General features: G+C 41.2%; 1 protein-coding gene across 1 annotated transcript; it reads left to right on the top strand.

Annotated features, from left to right (window-relative positions):
* Positions 1–298: 298 nt before the first annotated feature.
* ZNF883 (zinc finger protein 883) lies at positions 299–1,438 on the top strand. Its single transcript, XM_069474565.1, has one exon. The coding sequence runs from the start codon at positions 299–301 to the stop codon at positions 1,436–1,438; it is 1,140 nt and encodes a 379-aa protein (XP_069330666.1).
* Positions 1,439–20,430: the final 18,992 nt, after the last annotated feature.

Genomic DNA, 20,430 nt, shown 5'->3' with positions numbered 1-20,430 from the left:
ACTACTCAGAATGGCACACAATTTAAAACTTATGAATTATTTCTGGAATTTTCCATATATTTTCAGATCACAGTTGACCACAAGTAACTGAAAACTGCAGAAAGTAAAATCATGGATAAGGGCAGATTACTAAGCTATGATATAAATTGTAAGAACTTAAAGCATAATTCTGCTTCAGTTGGCCTTTTTTTAAAGGCTACTCATGCATTAAAAATAAACCGTTATATATAAAAAAGGATGGATTTGTACCTTACTTATTCTGGAAACAATTTAAATGTAAAGTCATAGTTCAGTACTGATGGAATCTGAGAAAATTTGTATGCAAGAGAAATCTTATCAGTGTATTGAATGTGGGAAAGGCTACACTTGTATTGCATCCCTTACCCAGCATCAGAAAACACATATTGGAGAAAAACCTTATGAATGTAAAATATGTGGTAAATCCTTCAGCCGGAACACTAATCTTATTCAACATCAAAGAATACATACTGGAGAGAAACCTTATGAATGTAATGAATGTGGAAAAGCTTTTAGTCAAAGTACTAACCTTATCCAACATCAAAGAGTCCATACTGGGGAGAAACCTTATGAATGTAATGAATGTGAAAAATCTTTTAGTCATAGGTCATCCCTTAGAAATCATGAGAGAATTCATACTGGAGAAAAACCCTATCCTTGTAATGAATGTGGGAAAGCCTTCAGCCATATTTCAGCCCTTACTCAACATCATAGAATTCATACTGGAAAGAAACCATATGAGTGTATTGAATGTGGGAAAACCTTCAGCCGCAGCGCACACCTTATTGAACATCAGGGAATTCATTCTGGAGAGAAATCTTACCAGTGTAAGGAATGTCGAAAAGTTTTTTGCCATAGCACATCACTAATACGACATCAGAGAACTCACACAGGAGAGAAACCCTATGAATGTCATGAATGTGGGAAAGCCTTCAGTCATACCCCAGCCTTCATTCAACATCAGAGAATTCATACTGGAGAGAAACCCTATGAGTGTAATGAATGTGGAAAGGCCTTCAACCGGAGTGCACATCTTACTGAACACCAGAGAACCCATACTGGAGAGAAACCCTACGTTTGTAAAGAGTGTGGAAAAACCTTCAGTCGAAGTACACATCTTACTGAACATTTAAAAATTCATTCTGGTGAGAAACCCTATCAGTGTAATGAATGTCATAAACTATTTTGCTATAGAACATCATTAATTCGGCATCAGAGGACCCATACAGGAGAGAAACCCTACCAGTGTAATGAATGTGCAAAATCCTTCAGCTTAAGCTCAGCTCTTACTAAACATAAGCGAACACATGCAGGGGAGAAACCCTATCAATGTAATAAATGTAGTGATGTTTTTTGTCATAGTACTTCTTTAATTCGACATCAGAGAACTCATTTCAGAAATGAAACCCTAGCAAAGTAATGAGTGTGGGAAAGCCTGCATTCATAGGTTATCACATACACCTGAGCACTGACAAAAGCAAGAAACCTAGGATTATGTGGCAATCCTACTTAGACCAAACACTCATTTACTTAATATTGTACTGTTTGTACTGTGAAGACACACTGTTCTTGTAATTAATCTTTAAAAATGTATTATCAAGATAAAAAGTTATAATGGAACTATTCATCCAAAACTAGGTGGTTTTTTTAAAGATATATATAGAAAATTATTTTCAGATAATTTATTACAAATGTATATGTTTGCTTATACTTTATTACAAATGTATATTTGCTTATAATAAAAGCTTTTTGAAGTACACAAAAAAATTAGTAGTATGATAAAAATTGCTTATTGTATACACAATCCCTTATTTTTTTTTAGAAATTCCCATGTTATTCTTCAATGTTCAAAGAAACACTTGTATAAAGAGTTTGAATAATAAAATTGACAAATTTGATTGCTAGCCATAGACAAAAAAATGTTTTCTCTCACAGAGATACTATGCATTATTTTCTAAGATTCATGGAATATTTTTTAAATAGATCATACATATGGCTACAAAGAAAACTGCAACAAATTCTCAGAGGGAAATATTCAGATCCTCACTGATTATTTTTTTAACCACAATACAGTAAAAGAAATGAACAACTACAAGTAGCACCCCAACATTATTTAGAAATTAAAAAATAAATAATTTTAGGGTTAAAGAATAAATCTAAACAGGAAAAAATGCAGTTATTAGAAAATAGTAAAGCTAGAACATAAATTATTCAATTCAAGAAGATAGGAAAAGTAATACTATAAATTCAAAGAAAATAAAAGGAATACGTTAATAAAGATAAAAGCACACATTAATGAAATATATACAAAAATTAGGTTTGCTGAGCCAATAGGCAAACTTCTAGCAAGTAGTAACAAGGGAAAAAGAAGAGAGAAAAATCCAGGAATAAGAAATGGATTATAAATATAGGTGGAAAGGAACTTAAATATTCTAAGTCAATAATTAACAAATAAAATCTAGAAGTTTAATAAAATAAGTACTAAGACTTATCCTAGGACTTCTAGACTATTTCAAATGTAGAACTCTACATTAATATAAATAAAAATATATCTTAATAGAGGCTATAAAATCATTTGGTTAAATTCTACATACATTGGTTGGTGATTTTTTAAAAGTTCGAAATAGAAATAAGCTTTCTTATATTGATAAAGGACATTTATTAGTCTGTGCTTGCCAGGGACAGAAGGTAGATAGATGATTGGCAGACAGATAGATGACAGATTGATTGACTGATTTACTATAAGGAATTTGCTTACATAACTAATGGGTAATTAGAAGTCTAAGATCTACAGTCAGCAAGCTGGAGACTCAGGAGAGCTGATGATATAGTTCCAGACTGAGTCTGAAGGCCTGAGACTTCCAGAGGCCAGGAAGGCTAATGGTGTAAGTTCCAGTCTGAGGCTGCAGGCAGGCAAAGACCGATGTCCCAACTTTAAGATAGTCAGGGAAAAAATTCTTTCTTACTTGGCCTTTTATCCTATTCAGTATTTCAATGAATTAGATGAAGCCCACCCATATTGAAGAGGGAAATCTGCTTTACTCAGTCTACTGATTCAAATGTTAACTTACCCAGAAACACCTTCACAGACATACCTAGAAATAATGTTTATGCAAATATTTGAGCACCAGAGATCTGAAATCTCAGTCAAGTTAACACAAGAATTAATCATCCCAGGATATTTACCAGAAATCAATAAACACCATGAATAACTAGCAGCATTCTTACCAGAGACAAGAATGAGATAAATGATGTTTGATGTCACCATTATTAATCAACATTATTCTGAAGGTCTCAGGTACTTCAATTAGAGAAAAAAATAAGCTAGTATTACTTTAAAGGGAGAGAAAAACTGTCATCATTTGTGCTATGTTAGAAAATCCCACCAGTAGTCCCAGCTACTCAGGAGGCTGAGGCAAGAGGATTACTTGAACCCAGGACACTTTCCACCCTGGAAGAGATAGTGATTTTTCCTTACTGGAATTGGCAACTACCCTGGATATGGGTTTGCCTTCACTGTCTTCATTAACTCTGGCTGTATCACTAATTTAGTGCTTACTGAATGCCTAATTTATGGATGTGGGAGCCTACAAAATGTTGCCTCAGACGAATGTACCCATTTTATGGTGAAGGAAGTGTGACAATGTGTATGATCATGAAATCCACTGGCCCTACCATATGCTATTATCACCAAGAAGTTGCCATACTAATGGTGCCTCTTTAAGACTCAGCCAAGGCACGAGTTTAGGAATGACACTCTTCAGAGTTACAGCACTATTGTCCAAATTGTGGTACCTACATTGAAGCTATTGCCTAATAAATTGTTCTTTATCCACAATAGATATTATATACAGGTCCAATAGCCAAGTGTTAAAGTAGGATTGGCTCTTCTCACCAACACTCCCAGAGTCCCATTTGTCCTGCCCTTCTTTTCCCACAAACTTAGGCTGTGCTAGATTAAAAGTCCTGTTTCTTGGGACCTTTAATCTAGCACTGAACATGAAGCTATGGCTACTGCCTGGTCTTTGGGTGCTTCATGTCAATAGATTAACAAGCAAAAAAAAAAAAAAAAAAAAAAGATACTGGTGGGTAGATGCCATTTATAAAATCAAGGAAGTTTCTTCTGAGAATTTTCATATTAAATTTCCTCAAATTCTTTGTCTGCATTTGTTGAAATAATCATATGGATTTTACATTTACTGTATTAATATGGTGAATTACATTGATTTTCAAATGTTAAAACAACCTTGTATTCCTAGTTTAATCCTCACTTGGTCATAATGTTTTAATATACTGCTGGATTTGACTTGACGTTATGTTAAGAATTTTTGCATCTATATTCATGAGGCACATTGATCTGTACTTTTCTTTCTGTCTTCTTTTTTTTTTTTTTTTTTTGAGACCGAGTGTTGCTTTGTTGCCCTGGCTAGAGTGAGTGCCATGGCGTCAGCCTAGCTCACAGCAACCTCAAACTCCTGGGCTTAAGTAATTCTACTGCCTCAGCCTCCCGAGTAGCTGGGACTACAGACATGTGCCACCATGCCCGGCTAATTTTTTCTATATATATTTTAGTTGGCCAGATAATTTCTTTCTATTTTTAGTAGAGATGGAGTCTCGCTCTTGCTCAGGCTGGTCTCGAACTCCTGACCTTGAGCGATCCACCCACCTCGGCCTCCCAGAGTGCTAGGATTACAGGCGTGAGCCACCACACCCGGTCCTCTTTCTTTCTTTTTTTTTTTTTGCAACATGATTGCAGGTTTTATTATTAGGATTATGCTGGCCTCCTAAAATGAAGAGAATTGTTCCCTTCTCCTTTATTGTTAGAAAGAGTTCGTATAAGATTGGTGTAACCTTTTCCTTGTGTGTTCAAAAGAATTCACCAGTGACGTTTTCTTTGTGGGATGAGTTTTTACAGCAAATTAAAATTCTCTAGTAGATGTAAGGTTATTCAGATTTTATTTTATACTGTGAGATATTTTTAAGTTGTATTTTTAAGGAACTTGCCTATTTCATAGAAGAGATTGAATTTAACATACAGTTGATATAAATATTTTTTGTTAAACTTCTAATGTCTGCAAGATCGCTAATGATGACCCCTCTTTCCTTACTGATATTGGTAATTTGTGACCTCTCTCTTCTTAATGTAACTAGGAGTTTATCAATTTTGTTGTTGCTATTAGAAGGAATGAACTTTTGGCTTTGTTAATTTTCTCTTGTTTGTCTGTCTTCCATTTCATTGATTTCTGCTCTTATTAGTAATATACCCTTTATATATCATTTAATATCTGGTATTCATATTTACTATTACATAAAATCCTATTTAATACTTCTCTTTAAACATCAGATATCTTTAGAAAACTTACTATCCAACTATGGCATTGGGTACAGGAGAGATGTAATCATCAGGACAGCTACAACAATTGATTACTATAAAAGAGTAGAAACTTAAGTAAACCATTGTCACTTTTTTGTGGAAAAAGTTTCTTCAAGTTCTCAAGTGTAGCATCTATAAGGTCTTCCAGTTCCAAATGTTCTTCCAATTCTGAAATATCATTATTTCTATTGGCCATGGTAGAAAGACTTTGGGACTCCATCTTCAGATAGTTCAGAAACAATAATCATTGTGTTTTGCTGAGTTTTTTCTCTTGAGTTTTTGCCATGTTGGAACAATCTGGGTAAACAACATCTTCCTATCAGAAGGAAAATCAATATACTATATTCCTCTTTGATTCTTGAAATATGACATACTTGCTTTTCTTTCATTTTCTGAAATTTCTGGAAAACTAGACTCTTCTAGTTCTATCTAAACCAGGAGTGCTTGCCCTGCTAACTTCCCCTTCAGCATTCTCCTCCTAAGCACTAAGAGGAATTGGTGAAGAAGGGCCAGACTAGGAGGGTTTGGAGTTGCTTATGGATGCTTCCTCAATTTTACTCCTTTTCTCAAAGAGAAAATGGTCCAGTTTGAGAAGATTCATATTGGTAGAAGCGAACACTCTGTGGAGCCTGGGATTGAAAAGAGCTATCACCCCGGCACATGCTGGCACGTTTGCCCCTCTAAGCCCCCAGTGGGACATGTACCCCGCTACAGCAAGAGGCTCTCTGCACTATGGTGCCCCCTGCCTCAAGAAAAGATGTGCCAGAGCCTGCACTTTGACACTGAGGGGCACAAAGGGGCCAAAGAAGGGGAGCAGAGGAAGCTGCGTTGGTGGGTACCCACATCCTCTACTTATTTTGAGTTTACTTTGCTCTTCTTTTGCAAGCCTCATAGGGTGAAATGTTAGGTCATTGATTTTAGATTTTTTCATATTAGAAGTATTTAAAACTATGAAATCCTCTAAACACTTCATTAGCTACATCCACAAATTTTGATACAGTACCTTCATTGTCATTTAACTGACTTCTATATTTTCCAATCTTCCTACGGTTTCTTCTTTGACCCAGGCTCTAGCTGCCCATTCCCAGCTCCAGTGGGAGTCTGTGACAAGACCTGGATGCCTTTATCTCATGAGGACTTCAGGCCAACCTTGTCTCCCTGCAACGCTACTGCTACGTGCTTAGCTTCAGAGGCATCTCAGTCTCCTTCCAAGAGAGATGGAGGAGCTCACGGGCCCTGCACCTGCAAACACGCACACACGCACACACGCACACATTATCCAGGGCCTTGTGTCTTCTGCAGTGGCATCTGCTCTCCTGCCCTGGTGGAGTCCAATTTATCCTTTCCTCTCCATTTGGTTGGATATGGTGACCCCTTCACTTTCTTTATATGGTCTCCATATTTTTACTGGCCCCTGTAGAGGTTTCTTGACTGGCCTCTTTGGTCTGCTGCCAGGGTTTGGTGAGAGCAGGCTGCAGAAAGAGGGATGCTGACCCTGTCATAGAAGTCTGGGGGAGAAACAAGTAGACCAGGCTTCAGGTAGCTCCAGAAGCCACCAATGGCCTCACTTCAGAATGTTTTGTCTCCACCTAATGGCCACCAGCCTTCTACTACAACTTCCCAGGACCCTGCCTTTTCTGCAACTGGTGATTTGCCTCTCGTTTTAGCATGGAACCCGGGGTCTGGGAGATCTCTACTATTTTGGTAGGTGGGTGAGGGAGTCAACATTTAGACTCTAGGGGATTTCCATTAAAATTAAAGAAAATTTAAAAACAAACTAAATTCTCAACTCTAAAAACTGTTAAAAAATATCATAAAAAATGAAAGAAGAACAGAAATAAAGATAAAAGCAGATATTGGTGATGCATAAAACAGAAAGGCAGTAGAACTAATGTATAAATCAAAATCCTCATTTTTGGAAAAAAATTATAAGACAATTACACAGCTACTAATTAATCAGGACAAGGGCGGGGGGAAGGAAGCAAAAATACACTAAGGAAAAATGACAATGGGCTGGACCTAAGAAGCAGGGGTGACTACTACCTAATTTGTGGGAAGTAGTGAAAAGTGAAAATACAGGAACCCTTGTTCAAAAAGCAGGGAAAACAGTACCCATAAAGTTACTAAAATATTAGGATTTTCCATTCTGTGGCATCACCATAGCTCACTGCAACCTCAAACTCCTAGGCTTAAGTGATCTTCCCACCTCAGCCTCCTGAGCTGGGACTACAGGTGTGCACCACAAGAACATTTAAATTTTAATTTTTTAAAGTATTAGCATAACTTTTACTTTTCATCCTTAGATTGTACAATTATAACTTTAAATGCAAAATAACATTTGGCTCAAGTTATATTTTGTAGTTCATATATATATACGCGCACATGTATTTCACTTTACCTGAACAGTGGAAATGCTGCAGAAAACTCAGTTTTTATTTTACTTCTTGATTGTCACATATTCTACCAACACTCTCCCTTCAGCTTCCCCATGAGTAAGGACTGAGAGGAAAACGATGTGTTGCCCTATCTTTCCCTTTCCTTCTTTGTCATAATTTTCAGCACAAGTAAATGTAGGGAAATAACTCTAGGGAAAAAAGATATGTCGTGGCACTCTGGGAGGCCGAGGCAGGATGATCGCTTGAGTCCAGGAGTTCCAGACCAGTCTGAGCAAGAGCAAGACCCCGTCTCACTAAAAATAGAAAACTTAGCCAGGTGTGGTGGTGCGCCACCTGTAGTCCCAGCTACGGGGGAGACTGAGGCAGGAGAATCACTTGAGCCCAGAAATTTGAGGTTGCAGTGAGCTATGATGATGCCACTGTACTCTAGCCCTAGGAAACAGTAAGACTCTGTCAAAAAAAAAAAAAAAAGAATGCCATTCTGATTTTGTATGTGACCTATTTTTTTTCTTTGTAACTCTTAGCTTCTCTTCTTTTTCTTTCTTTTTTTTTTCTTAGCTTCTTAGTTTCTTTCTTCATTGTTCCTCATTTTGGCTTTTTTCAGTCACCAGCATGTGTCCAGGGTGTGGTGGATGGGGATGAAGTTAGGCCAGAGAGGAGCACGATACAGATGAGGAGACCACTCCAGAGTGTCTCCTGTGTGTTATGTTCATGCCCAGGTTACAGCAGGAGACTAGGAGACAGGGCTGAGACCCGATGCAGGGGCTTGAAGATTGGGTGCAGCTGTTAAAGTAAACACCCTCAAGCAGAAGATAACGAGAGGGGCTCACAACTGCAGGCAAGAACTGGCTTCAGCTGGCTTGTCAACTATCTCTGCCACTTTACACGAACTTTGGCTAATTATAATATCATTTACATTGTGGTTTTAAAATTTCTCCACCCTTGAAATCACAATGGCAATTCCAAGACAACCCTATAAAATATAAAATCGAGAGACAACCCAATTCTAGGAATTACGACCCATGTTCTTAGTAAAAGCCAACCCTTAGCCTTGAATATTCCTCCCTTCAGTTAGTAAGACTTCAAAACCACTTGAAGTGGTTTCCTCCTGGTGCAGCTGCTCTTTTCAAGCCTACCCCGCACACGTGCGAGTTCTAGCTCTATCTCTCTATCTCTCTCTGTCACGTGTGTGCATGTGTACTTTCACTTTTAATTTTTTTAAAAAACGCTGCTGCTTGCTTGGCATATGTGGTACATCCTGAAATTATTTTCCTGATGATCACCACGAACTTGGAAAAACCTCTACTCGGAGGCTGCTAACACAGAGACTACATGCTTCTTTCCACCAACACACTGACTGGGCGAGGCGGCTGTGATGAATCCCACCTGGAGGAGAGAAGCGGCTGCATGCCCACAAATGATCCAATTTGAACCACCTTCGGGAGAGTATGAACAAATTTGTAGTGGTTATTTTCCATAAGCAATTTTCAGAGGTCTTTGGCTATTTCTCTTTTGTATACAGTCAATGAAATACTCAATTGAGAGGATGCTAAAAGGTTTGTAAAGCTGTAACCAATGACCATCCAGTGCCCTGAAATTATTTATTTTGTCCCTGGTGTGATCTAGGCTACTTATGTAACTGCAAAATCACAATGGGAGTGGATCTTGTTTTATTCTTGACTACTTTTGGCTTGTTCTTAGAAATAATTTTTAAAATTTTAATTAAAAATAAAGCACCACCGTTTGGCATGAAAAGTAAGATTTTTGACATGCCACACAGCCAGTGTCTTACCATTTCTTTATTATTTGCCACATGTTCATTTAGCTCCTGCTTTGTGCCAGGCACTGTTCTGGGCAGTAAGGATACAGCTGGCAACAAACCAACAAAATTCCTATGCTTGGGGAGTTTATATGCTATTCAGGGAGTTAAACAATAAACAAGTGAAGAACCAATATAAAATTGCAGGGACTATGTGCTATGATAGAAAATAAAGCAGGGCCAGAGAGCAACTTTGAGGACAGCAAGCCTTGCAAAGATGTAGGAAAACTGTGTCTCAGGTAGAGAGAATAGAAATTGCAAAGGTCATGAGATGGAAACAAGCTCAACACGTTCAGGAACAGCAAAAGGTCCAGTGAAAGAGCGAGCAGCCTGGGACCTGAGGTTGGACTCGGAGAAGTCAATACTGTAAGCAGTTGGGATGATTTCTATTAATAGGAGTGATGGGAAGACATTGGAGATTTTGAGCAGTGGATGAAAGCGATCTCACGTGTTTCCACTCTTATAAATTTGCTTTGGAAGCTATGTAGAAAATAGATTCCACTTGTGAATAGAAATCAATGAAACGAAGATTAGAACCAATAGTTATTGGAACATTTCTCAAATTTGTCAAAATAACAGACTTTTCAAGTTTTAAAAGGGACCATAATGTGAACCAGTTCTGTACTCTGCTGAGACTCTTTAGTTAACAGTTGCAAATTATATTTAGAGTCATACATATATAACAAAAATAGGCAACCACTTAATACTCCCGACGACAGAAACCTCTCAACCCACAGAGGAAGAACAGAAGCACGCTGCTGCCGCACAGCGGCGGTGGGATGCAGTGCAGCCCTGGTCAGCAGGGGGCGCCCCTGCGCCTTGCTGCACTTGCAGCCGCCGGTCCTGTCAGCCAAGCACGGGATCAGTGAGTGTTCCTGTTGGCTACCTTCAACCATCCTCACCTGCGTCCCATGCTGCTGATGGAAAGTGCAGTTATGAATTCTTCCCCTTTCATCCGTGGATGAGCTGGAACAGATAGAAGCCCGGACAGTTGCAGACATCTTGGCGAGGCTGCTGCCCCTGTCTTTCTAAGGCCTCCTGTTATCCCCAGGACACTAAATCAAATGGATATCTTTTTCAGTCCTTATTTTACTTGACTTTTCAGCAGCATTTCACCCACTCCTTCTTTCCTTCATTTTTTGTGTATTAAGTTAAAACCTAATTGAAGAAAGAACGCTCTCAAAAACATACAGTTGTGTATACTAGGCCACATGCAGTAAAGCTGAATGTGACAGTCATTTAACATGGAATGTCACACAAATGGGTACTTCTCCTTGTACAAACAGTTTATATAGCTGATTTATAATAAAATATATCATACTAGGTTTATAAATAATGTATGTGAATGAACTGGTAGGTTTTTAAACCATACATTTCAAATAAATACATTCCATATAGTCGATTCAAAAACTAGCTCAATTTCTTTTGCATTCTAAATGAAATCTAAATGCCAACATTGGAATTGATGTTAACCACAACAAACTGACTCTGAAACTAATAATAAAATACATATTTTGAATTAATCTGTATTAAGTGGATTAAGTAGGGCAAAACCAAGAAATACCAGTTATTTCCATATAGCACACAAATAGGCACATTATTTTTTAAACTTTTTTTTTTTTTTTTTTTTTTTGAGACAGAGTCTCACTCTGTTGCCTGGGCTAGAGTGCCGTGGCATCAGCCTAGCTGACAGCAACCTCAAATTCCTGGGCTCAAGCGATCCTCCTGCCTCAGCTTCCCGAGTAGCTGGGACGACAGGCATGCACCATCATGCCAGGCTAATTTTCTCTTTCATAGAGACGGGGTCTCATTCTGTTGCCCAGGCTGGTCTTGGAGTCCTGGCCTGAAGCAATCCTCCCAAATTGCTGGGATTACAGGTGTGAGCCACTGTGCCCAGCCTGGGATGACTTTTTAAGTAGGTCACAAGCAGAACATCACAGTTCCTAGGTTGATTGCCATGTGCTCAGCTCCTCCCATGATACCATCCTCTTTCTGGTTTTGGGGGTGCAGAAGGGGACTGCACAAGGCAGAAATGAGCCATAGCTTCTAACAGCCCCAGCTGGCAGCACAGGATCCTATCTCCCAATATTTCTGTCACCAGGAATGCTGTTCCCACATGCTCTCCACATCTGCATACCCTCCCTAACGTTCAAGACCTACCATAAGCCCCACCGCAGCCAGGAAGCCTTCTCTGCCCCTGCCAGCTCAGTGTGTGCTAGACATTATGCTGAGGGTTTTATGCACATCATCCCATTGAATCCCTGCAGCATTCTGGTAGGCAGGTGTAATTTATCCCCATGAAGAGGAAACTAAGGCTCAGAGAGGTTAAAATCTGTCCTCATGGGTTCCAAACTGCAGAGACAGGAATGAAGCCCAGGTGTGCGTGACCCCAGAGCCTGTGCTCTTAAACACCTTCTGTGTGATGCCACCATCCCAGCAGCATCCCATTATTATATACAGTATGGACCTGGTACCTACCCCTCAGTTGGCCATTTCATATGCTTCTAGAAGCAAGTTTTTACTAAGTATGTGAAGCATTTTCCCAACTTCATTGAAGATTCATTGAAGGAAGAAATGATATCTTGTACTTCTTTTCTGTTCTGGGCCCACGTGTAGACTTACACATAGTGATTAAATGCTTGTTCGTTCACTGTGGGGAGACAGAAGGCTGCAGTGGTTGAGTTCAGATAAAACAGAGAAGGAATTAAAATGTACTGAATACCAGATGCCGTACTTTAAAGATATCATTTTAGTTAATCGTATGTTAATCCTTTGTGATTGGTACTGTTTTCTTTGGTAGAGACAGTTTCTTTGTTTCTGGGGCTTGCAAAAATTGAGTAACTCACATAATTCCACACACTGTGTGACAGGTAGAACAAAGATTCTCACACATTCCATTTCCCTGTTACACCCATTCCTGCCACACATAATTGGCTTTCTGATTCCAAAGCCAGAACCACAGCTCAATCTGGTTCCAAATGGCAGCCCTTTAGAACATCCACTATTTTTCTTGCCAATGTGTTCTGAGAAATTTAAGGTCACTAACCAGATCTAAAAGAGGTGAAATTGCCATGTTTCAAAAGGGTGGGAACAATCCTTGGCCTCACATCAGTGAATGAAAGACCATTTCATGGAGGGGGAGGAGAAAGGTGGCGCCCCGTGGACAGAAATCAGGACCCAGAATGGATATAAAGGCAGAGGAGCTATGGACTGGAGCCGCTATTAGAGCAAGCCTCACCCCTGGCAACTGAAGAGGAGACTGCAGTCCCCTATCAAGATGAAGCTGCTGTTGCTGAGTCTGGGCCTGGCCCTAGTCTGTGCCTACAAGGAAGGAAGGGATGATCTTGGGAGAAGCAACTTGGATCTGTCAAAGGTAGAGTTGTGGAGTGCAGTAACTTTTGACTTGGGGTGTGGGGGTAGGGGCCTTGGAGGATTCTGAAGCCAAGTAGGTCCTATTGGCAGGGGCAGAAGTTCCTTAACATGTTTCACAAAAGGGGTAGTTTCTGGCCTTGGACCAAGAGCAATTCCACCATATGAAAAGATGACAATGCTTGGGGACTTTCATTTCCCTGGAGGGTCAGTGGAAAGAGCCCTAGGTGTGGTGCCAATTGACCTGAGTTCTATCTTCACAACACCAGTATAAGTCTTAGCCCACTGGCCAGAGTCCAAGGAGAGAACTGTCCATGTGATATCCCCTATTCTCTGTTCTTACCCAATCCTTTTACTATTTATTGCAGATTTCAGGAGAGTGGTATTCCATTCTCTTGGCCTCTGACCATAAGGAAAAGATAGAAGAAAATGGCGGCATGAGGGTTTTCGTGGAACACATCCAACCCCTGGAAAACTCTTCTCTGTACTTTAAATACCATACAATGTAAGCATGGGATTTTGTTTTCTTTTTATAGATTTGAGGGTTATAAACGCAGTTTTCTTACATGGATATATTGTGTAGTGGTGAATCCTGGGCTTTTAGCATACACATCACCTGAATGGTGTACATTGTACCCAATAGGTAATTTTTCATCCCTCACCCCCTTCCCACCCTCCCACCTTCTGGGATCTCCAATGTTTATTATTCCTAAGTATGAGATTTTTAGTTGGGAAAAGAAAAATTGAAGTGTGGGTAAGATCTTGAATATACACACACACAGGCACACACAAGTGTGCACATATGTACACACATGCAGATGTGTGCACACACACATGCTGAGCCTGTCTCCAAAATCAGAGTCCCTCCTCTGGTACTGATCCAGGCCTTAATGGATCTGGGCCTTTTCAAGATTCAGAGACAAGAGTTGGTAACACGAATAAATTTAATGGGAGTGGAGAAAGTAGGAGGTAGAGGGACACCAGAATCCTAAGTAGCATGACAATATAGCTAGTGTAGGTTAAGAGCATAGAATTTGAAATCAGCAACCTGAATTTGAATCTATCTCTTACTAGTTGTGTTACCAAGATAATTCATCTCTTTCCACCTCCATTTTCCTGCGGGAGGAAGGAGTTGATAACAATTCTCCCTCATGTCTTTTTGTGAGCACCTACTCAGGTAACATTTGTAAAGCACTTCCTTGAGAGGCTGCCAGGTGGTGAACGCTCTGCTCATGATCTAGATAAGTAGTCGTGGTAACAGTAACAGCGGCAAGTAGTGGTAGTAGCAATAGTGATAAAATCAAGCAAAATAATATTCTCTGGTAACTGAACAAAACAATGTTCGAAACTTAGGTGGAATCAGAAACTCAAGTTATAGGGAGAGGAGAGGGGAAAGGAGTCAGCCTCCTCAATATCTCTTGGGCATTAACTCATTCTGTTTCACAGCATAAATGGAGAGTGCAGTGAAATTCCTTTGGTTTGTGACTCAACAGGAAAGGACGGCGAATGTATTGTTGACTGTAAGTATACAAAAAATGCCTTTCTAAAATCTACTTCCAGCTGCAAGGAATCTGCTAAACCCCAGTATCTTCAGGATCATGATCAATTCTTGATCAATGCTTATTTAGGTAATATAACAGGGGCCATCTAATAGCCAATATCCTGAATTTGGGAGAACTTTGTATGTAAAATCCAATGCTTGACACATAATTCCATCAGATGAAGAAGGCAGTACCGTTGTATGTACCTCCTGCAACAAGAGCTAATTGGTGGGTAAAGAAAAGTAAACTGGCAGGACAGCTTCTCATTCCCTGCCATGTTTCTGATGATGCCTGGTGGCCGTTGCCACAACCTGTTACTCAGGATGTAGCATCAAGTGTGTGATGCCAGTGGGGCTTAGAAAGAGGACAAAGACACATCACTGACAGAGACGCTGAGGGGGTGGGTAGGTATCAGGGAAGAAGATGAAGCATGAGTTGCTGCTGTGGCTAAATTCTTCAATCACTAGCAGTCAATCTACCCTATCTTTAGAAGTCGCTTCATGAAGCCCAGCGAGATGCAAATGGAAGGCATTGAACAGCCTCGCTCTCTATCTCTTCCAGGAAATGCACTTGGATTTCTTCTGTGGGAAAAAACAGGTAAAGGGTTTCAACTGCTTCCCAAAAAGTTCTGAGCTGTATTCTGTTTCCTCCACAGACGATGGGCACAATGTAGCTACCATCCTTGACACGGACTATACTGACTATCTTATTTATCATGTCCAGAATTCCGAAAATGAGGAAAAATCCCAAATTATGGAGCTCTATGGTAGAGTATTTTCATGCTGGCACTCATCGTGGGGTGGGGAGACAGGGGAAGGAAGGAAACTTAGATACACAGTGGTCTTCCCAATCTTATCCTGGACTATCTCTCTCCTTCGGAAGACAGATGCTTTCCCTTGGTAAACCCTCAGGCTCAGTGATAGGAAGATTATGAAATCTCTCATCATGCCAGAAAGATATCCTACTGATGTGAAACTCAGGACAGTTTATCCCCACCCCGCAAGACTTCTGCCTCAGCATCCAATCGGTGCCATCCATTTCCCATCCCTCTGGAGCCCTGTTCCCTCTTGTACCTCTGTGACCAATACACAAGACACAGCAGTCATTGTCACTCTTCCCACAGGCCGAGAACCAGATGTGAGCCCAGAAGTCAAGGAAAAGTTTGTGGAATCTTGTGAAAAACACGGAATTGTTCAGGAAAACATACTTGACTTGACCAAAGTTGGTAAGTCGAGCTATTTGGCTTTCTCCTCCTAAATTCCCATGTTACAGAAGGGAGGAATCCAAGGGAAAGTAAAGCTCCAAATCAGCCCCCTGTGTCCTAACCTGGAGAATCATCCGGTTTCTTTCTAAAAACTAAACTGCTGTTGGTGTCTGAATGTGTTCTGTTCTGCCTCTACAGATCGTTGTCTCCAGGCCCGAGACAATGTACTGGTCTAAGCCTCCAGGTTGGTGATCTCTGGCCCTGGTGGAGAGGGGGTGGCCTAGGGACCAGTGTCTTCCAAAAGCATTAGGGGTTCATGCCCAAATATTACCATAAAAATAATTTGGTAATGAAGCTTGTGCAGACAGCTTGAAATTTCAAGTTGGAAGAAATGAACTGAGGATCTAATTCTGCCGTGAGCTGTTGGGAAAATAACCTAAGCAATTAAAAAGGAAGCAATGATGTCTACCTAACAGAGTTGCTGTGTGGATGTGATGTTGGTGAAAAACAGCTCAGTAATTGATAATGTGCTAAAAATCACTAAGACAAAGTTTGAAATGGAAAAAAGAGTAGTTGTACTTTAGCAATTTTCAGAAAGTAAGCATTTAATAAAAGGTAGCTATGCCTTTTGTCATTATTGCTCAACTTATCAAAAATTCTCCAACACTTCTAATGCTGAAGGTGGCAGATACAAACCAAGGGTCCTTTATTGCTTCCTTTCTGGTTTTCGTAAATTCAGTGGGGAAAGGTTAAGATAGCATTAGCAACAGTAAAAAGAAAAGGTCAACCACCCTTCCCCCTATTCTAGTAAATAATGTAAGTTAGAAGGTAGGGGGAGATCTATTTCTTCACCATTTTTCTCTGTAATACAATTTCTCTCCATCCTCCACTCAATTCAAGGAACACTTAATAAGTTTCTGTGTTCTCTTTTTTCTCTGCTTATTGAGTGCTGAATGATTGCTTCCACACCTGGGCTCCAGCATCTTCCCTTCCTGGTCCCCATGTCCTGCTGTGGCAAGTTCTGTGACCTGGTTTCCACCACTGTCATCCACGAAGGCATTATCCCTGCGTCTTCAGGATCTGCCCTAACTGCCTAAGAAGACTCGTCAATTCACCAAGAATCAAGAGTTTTCTCTGAATTTCTCACTCTCTTTGCCACGCCCAGGGGAATTCTACCATGAATAACACCTTCCTTGACATGGTCAATAAATAATTAGCCTCGCAATCATGTGCTCTATCTTTGTATCTGTGAGAGATGTAGGGCTGACAGCGAGCAAATGAGGGGACTTCCTTGGCCCTCATGATCTTCCCCTAGCTTCTCAGAATCTTCTCTGAGTTCTAGGATGCTCCTTCCTCTGCAGTAATTCTCTGCCCATTATCCCAAGTCCCCGTGAGTGCTGCTTGCTCTTTGATTTGCCTATTTCTCAGTGATCTGATACCACCACTCTACATACCATAAGAATATAAGACTTGCCCCATAATTTCTCCAGCCCAGAATTCTCTGTTTCAGTGTGGGCACTGAGGGATAGATGCTGCTAAGGCTGATTCAGGACATACCTCCATATCCCGGCTTCTTTATACCATCCATCCTATGAGATGGCTTCGGGGTCCTTTCACACTCTTGGAAAACCTCCTTCCACCACCTCTGTTATCTACTGTGAACAGATTAAGTGAGATTCCATTAAATGTGAGGAATGCCTATGTTCTGGAATCCGCAGTCAGTGCTGTCAGGAGACACCAAGGAGGATAACTGTTATTAACTTCTTTTGGGAGCTAACAGGCTTTGGGGCAGAGGGAAATTAAAGATCCTTTCCCACAAATGACCCTTTCCCAGCACCAGCAGATAAAAACAGTGTAAAATTACACATGGGACAGAACAGGATGGAGGACTGTCCTGTGACAAGAATGGCTCAGTCATTACGGGAATAAATGTTAATGAGGGAAGCCTGTCTAGGTATTTGAAGCTCCCCTAATCTTTCTCTGCCTCCAAACTGGAAGACTAAATGAGGTTCAGGTTATTACTTCTGAATCAAGTCCTTGGTCTTGTTTGCCAAAATATAGCAAAAGGTTATATAGAAAGACAATCAGTTACGCTGGGATCTCTTGTTGTTTAATGTTGGCATTTAAGAGACGGAACAGCCAATGCCCAGAAGTGCATGACCTGGCATATCCTTGAGAATGTGTAGACAATTAAAAACAGTAATACTCAAGGGCCATGTTGATGATAACAGATGGCAGGGTGGTGTCATTTGTCAAGAAATGATATCCCAGAGGGAGGCACAAGAAGACCCTCAGCTATTCCCAGGTCAAGACAGCAGCTAGAGCTCACACTGAAACCTACCCTTTCAACTCCAAACATTTTGTGTAAATGAGGTGTGAAATATTAAGAACACCCAAGGGCAAGGAGGAAATGTCTATAGATCAGAAACAGAGCAATCCCTTTCTAAAGAAAGGAAAAAGAATAACAACAACAAAAAAAAAATAGATAAGAATGATGAACAGGAAGGAAAAAAGATGGCGGAATGGTGGTGACCTCCTGGATTCGTGCTCCCGGAGTGGAAGGCATGGGTCTCAGACTGCCACAACGCTAGAGGTTCGCTCCCCCACAAGAATGGCGGTGTGAATCCACGGAGAATCAGCGTGAGACAGAGAGAGCAAGAAAAGACTGAGGTGATCGGGAAATAAATCATGAAAATCTGGAGAGTGCAGGATGGTCAATAGAGAGGGGAGCGCGGGACGGCTGTACCCACCTCACCAGAGAGTGGAGTGGGTTCAGCCCCACAGGAAAGCGTCTTGTTCCCCCTCTGACCTCCACACCCACTCAATTGGGGATCTGCCTGAAGTCGGTGCAGAATCGCCGCGGGAGAGGTGGGGCTCTGCAGAGAGGAGACATTAGCGGGAGGCATTTTGGACCCTGGAGGGCTGTGCGTGGCCAAGGCACCTAGCAACTGTCTCCTATACGCAGGCGGCTGGGCTGCCTCGGTCCGGCTCTAGCAGAGGCCAAACTGTCTCCTTTACTAGGGCGGCGGGGCTGCCTTGGTGCCAGCTCTAGCAGACGCTGAACTGTCTCCTATATGTGGGCGGCTGGACTCTCTCGGTCCCCGGCTCCTCTGGCCTTTGCCAGTCCCTGAGCATTCAACGCCAGCACCAGTGATCTGCAGATGGACGGCCGCCATTCTCGGGGTCCACAGCCTAAACGCTGCAGAGCGATTGGGTACCGTGCGGCTACCTGGGTGGCTCCCTCCCCTAGTCTGCGGACCCCGACTAGGAGCTCCGCCTTTGTGTGAACACTGAGTGCTTCCCCAGTCGCCAGAGAGTGGAGCGTGGACCTTGCGGACATTGCGGCGGGGCAGACCATCGCCCGCGGGAACTGCAGCGGCTGGGGTGCTGGGTGAACGAGGGCGCCACCCCCCTCCCCTTATCCACTGTCTTTCTTGCAGAGAGAGACGGAAACCACCTTGGGAGAGGAAGAGGAGCAGCCCCCCCAGCGGAGGTAGCAAAATCCAAACAACATGCGAAGGGCTCCCCCTAGAGACAGAGGAGGCAGCTTACCTGGCGCGCACAGCGTGCCCCTATCCAGACTAAAGCTGAAAGAAGGGATCTTAAGGATTCACCCAGATGGGAAGAGCTCAGCAAAAGAACTCTGGGAGTATAAAGAATTAAGCTGAAACCTTGCCCTCAAAGAGGATTACTAGTTCTCCACCAATTGACACAAACCAGATTCTAAATAGCAACATGTCACAGGAAGAATTTCAAACATGGATCATAAATACGCTGAACATTATGCAAGAAAAAATGGATAACCAACACAAAGAAACCACAAAAAAGATCCAGGTCTTGGAAGAAAAATTCACCAAAGAAATTGAAATATTGAAGAAAAATCAAACTGAACTCCTGGAAATGAAGAATTTATTCAAGGAGCTACAAAACACAGTGGAAAGTCTCAAGAGCAGGGTAGATCAAACAGAAGAAAGAATCTCAGAGATCGAAGATAACACTTTCCAATTAAATAAGTTAGTCACAGAGATAGAGCAAAGAAACAAGAGAAAAGACCAGAGTCTACAAGAAATGTGGGATTATGTGAAGAAGCCTAACGTGAGAGTTACCGGCATTCCTGAGGGTGAAGAAGACAATAAGCAAGGGTTGGATAAACTATTTGAAAATATAATTGAGGAAAATTTCCCAGGCCTTGCCAAATCTCTAGATATACAGGTTCAAGAAGCTCAAAGAACCCCTGGGAGATTCATACCAAATAGGAAGACACCACGTCATGTAGTTATCAGACTGACCAAAATATCCACTAAAGAGGCCCTTCTTCGAGCTGTAAGGAGAAAGAAACAAGTAACATACAAAGGAAAGTCCGTCTGAATCACGCCTGATTTCTCAACTGAAACCTTACAAGCAAGAAGAGATTGGGGCCCCATTCTCACTCTTCTGAAACAGAATAATGCCCAGCCTAGAATCCTGTACCCAGCTAAGCTCAGTTTTATATATGAAGGTGAAATTAAGACATTCTCAGATAAACAAAAACTCACAGAATTCACTAAGACAAGACCAGCTCTCCAAGAAGTACTCAAAACAGAGTTACACATGGTCCAGCACAAGAAGGACCCACGAATGTAACACTACTCAAGAGATAAAGATAAAAACCCAGTTTTCATAATGGCTCAAGAGAGAAAACAGATCAATGAAATTCAACCCAACATGAG

This window comes from Eulemur rufifrons, chromosome 7, assembly GCF_041146395.1.
Source record: "Eulemur rufifrons isolate Redbay chromosome 7, OSU_ERuf_1, whole genome shotgun sequence".
Taxonomy (NCBI): Eukaryota; Metazoa; Chordata; class Mammalia; order Primates; family Lemuridae; genus Eulemur; species Eulemur rufifrons.
Note: the sequence above shows the minus strand (reverse complement) of the source record. Positions and strands in the feature narration are given on the sequence as shown.

What these genes read in the sequence shown, in the direction of transcription:
- ZNF883 (XM_069474565.1), top strand. Translation starts at nt 299, where the DNA reads ATGGAATCTGAGAAAATTTGTATGCAAGAGAAATCTTATCAGTGTATT.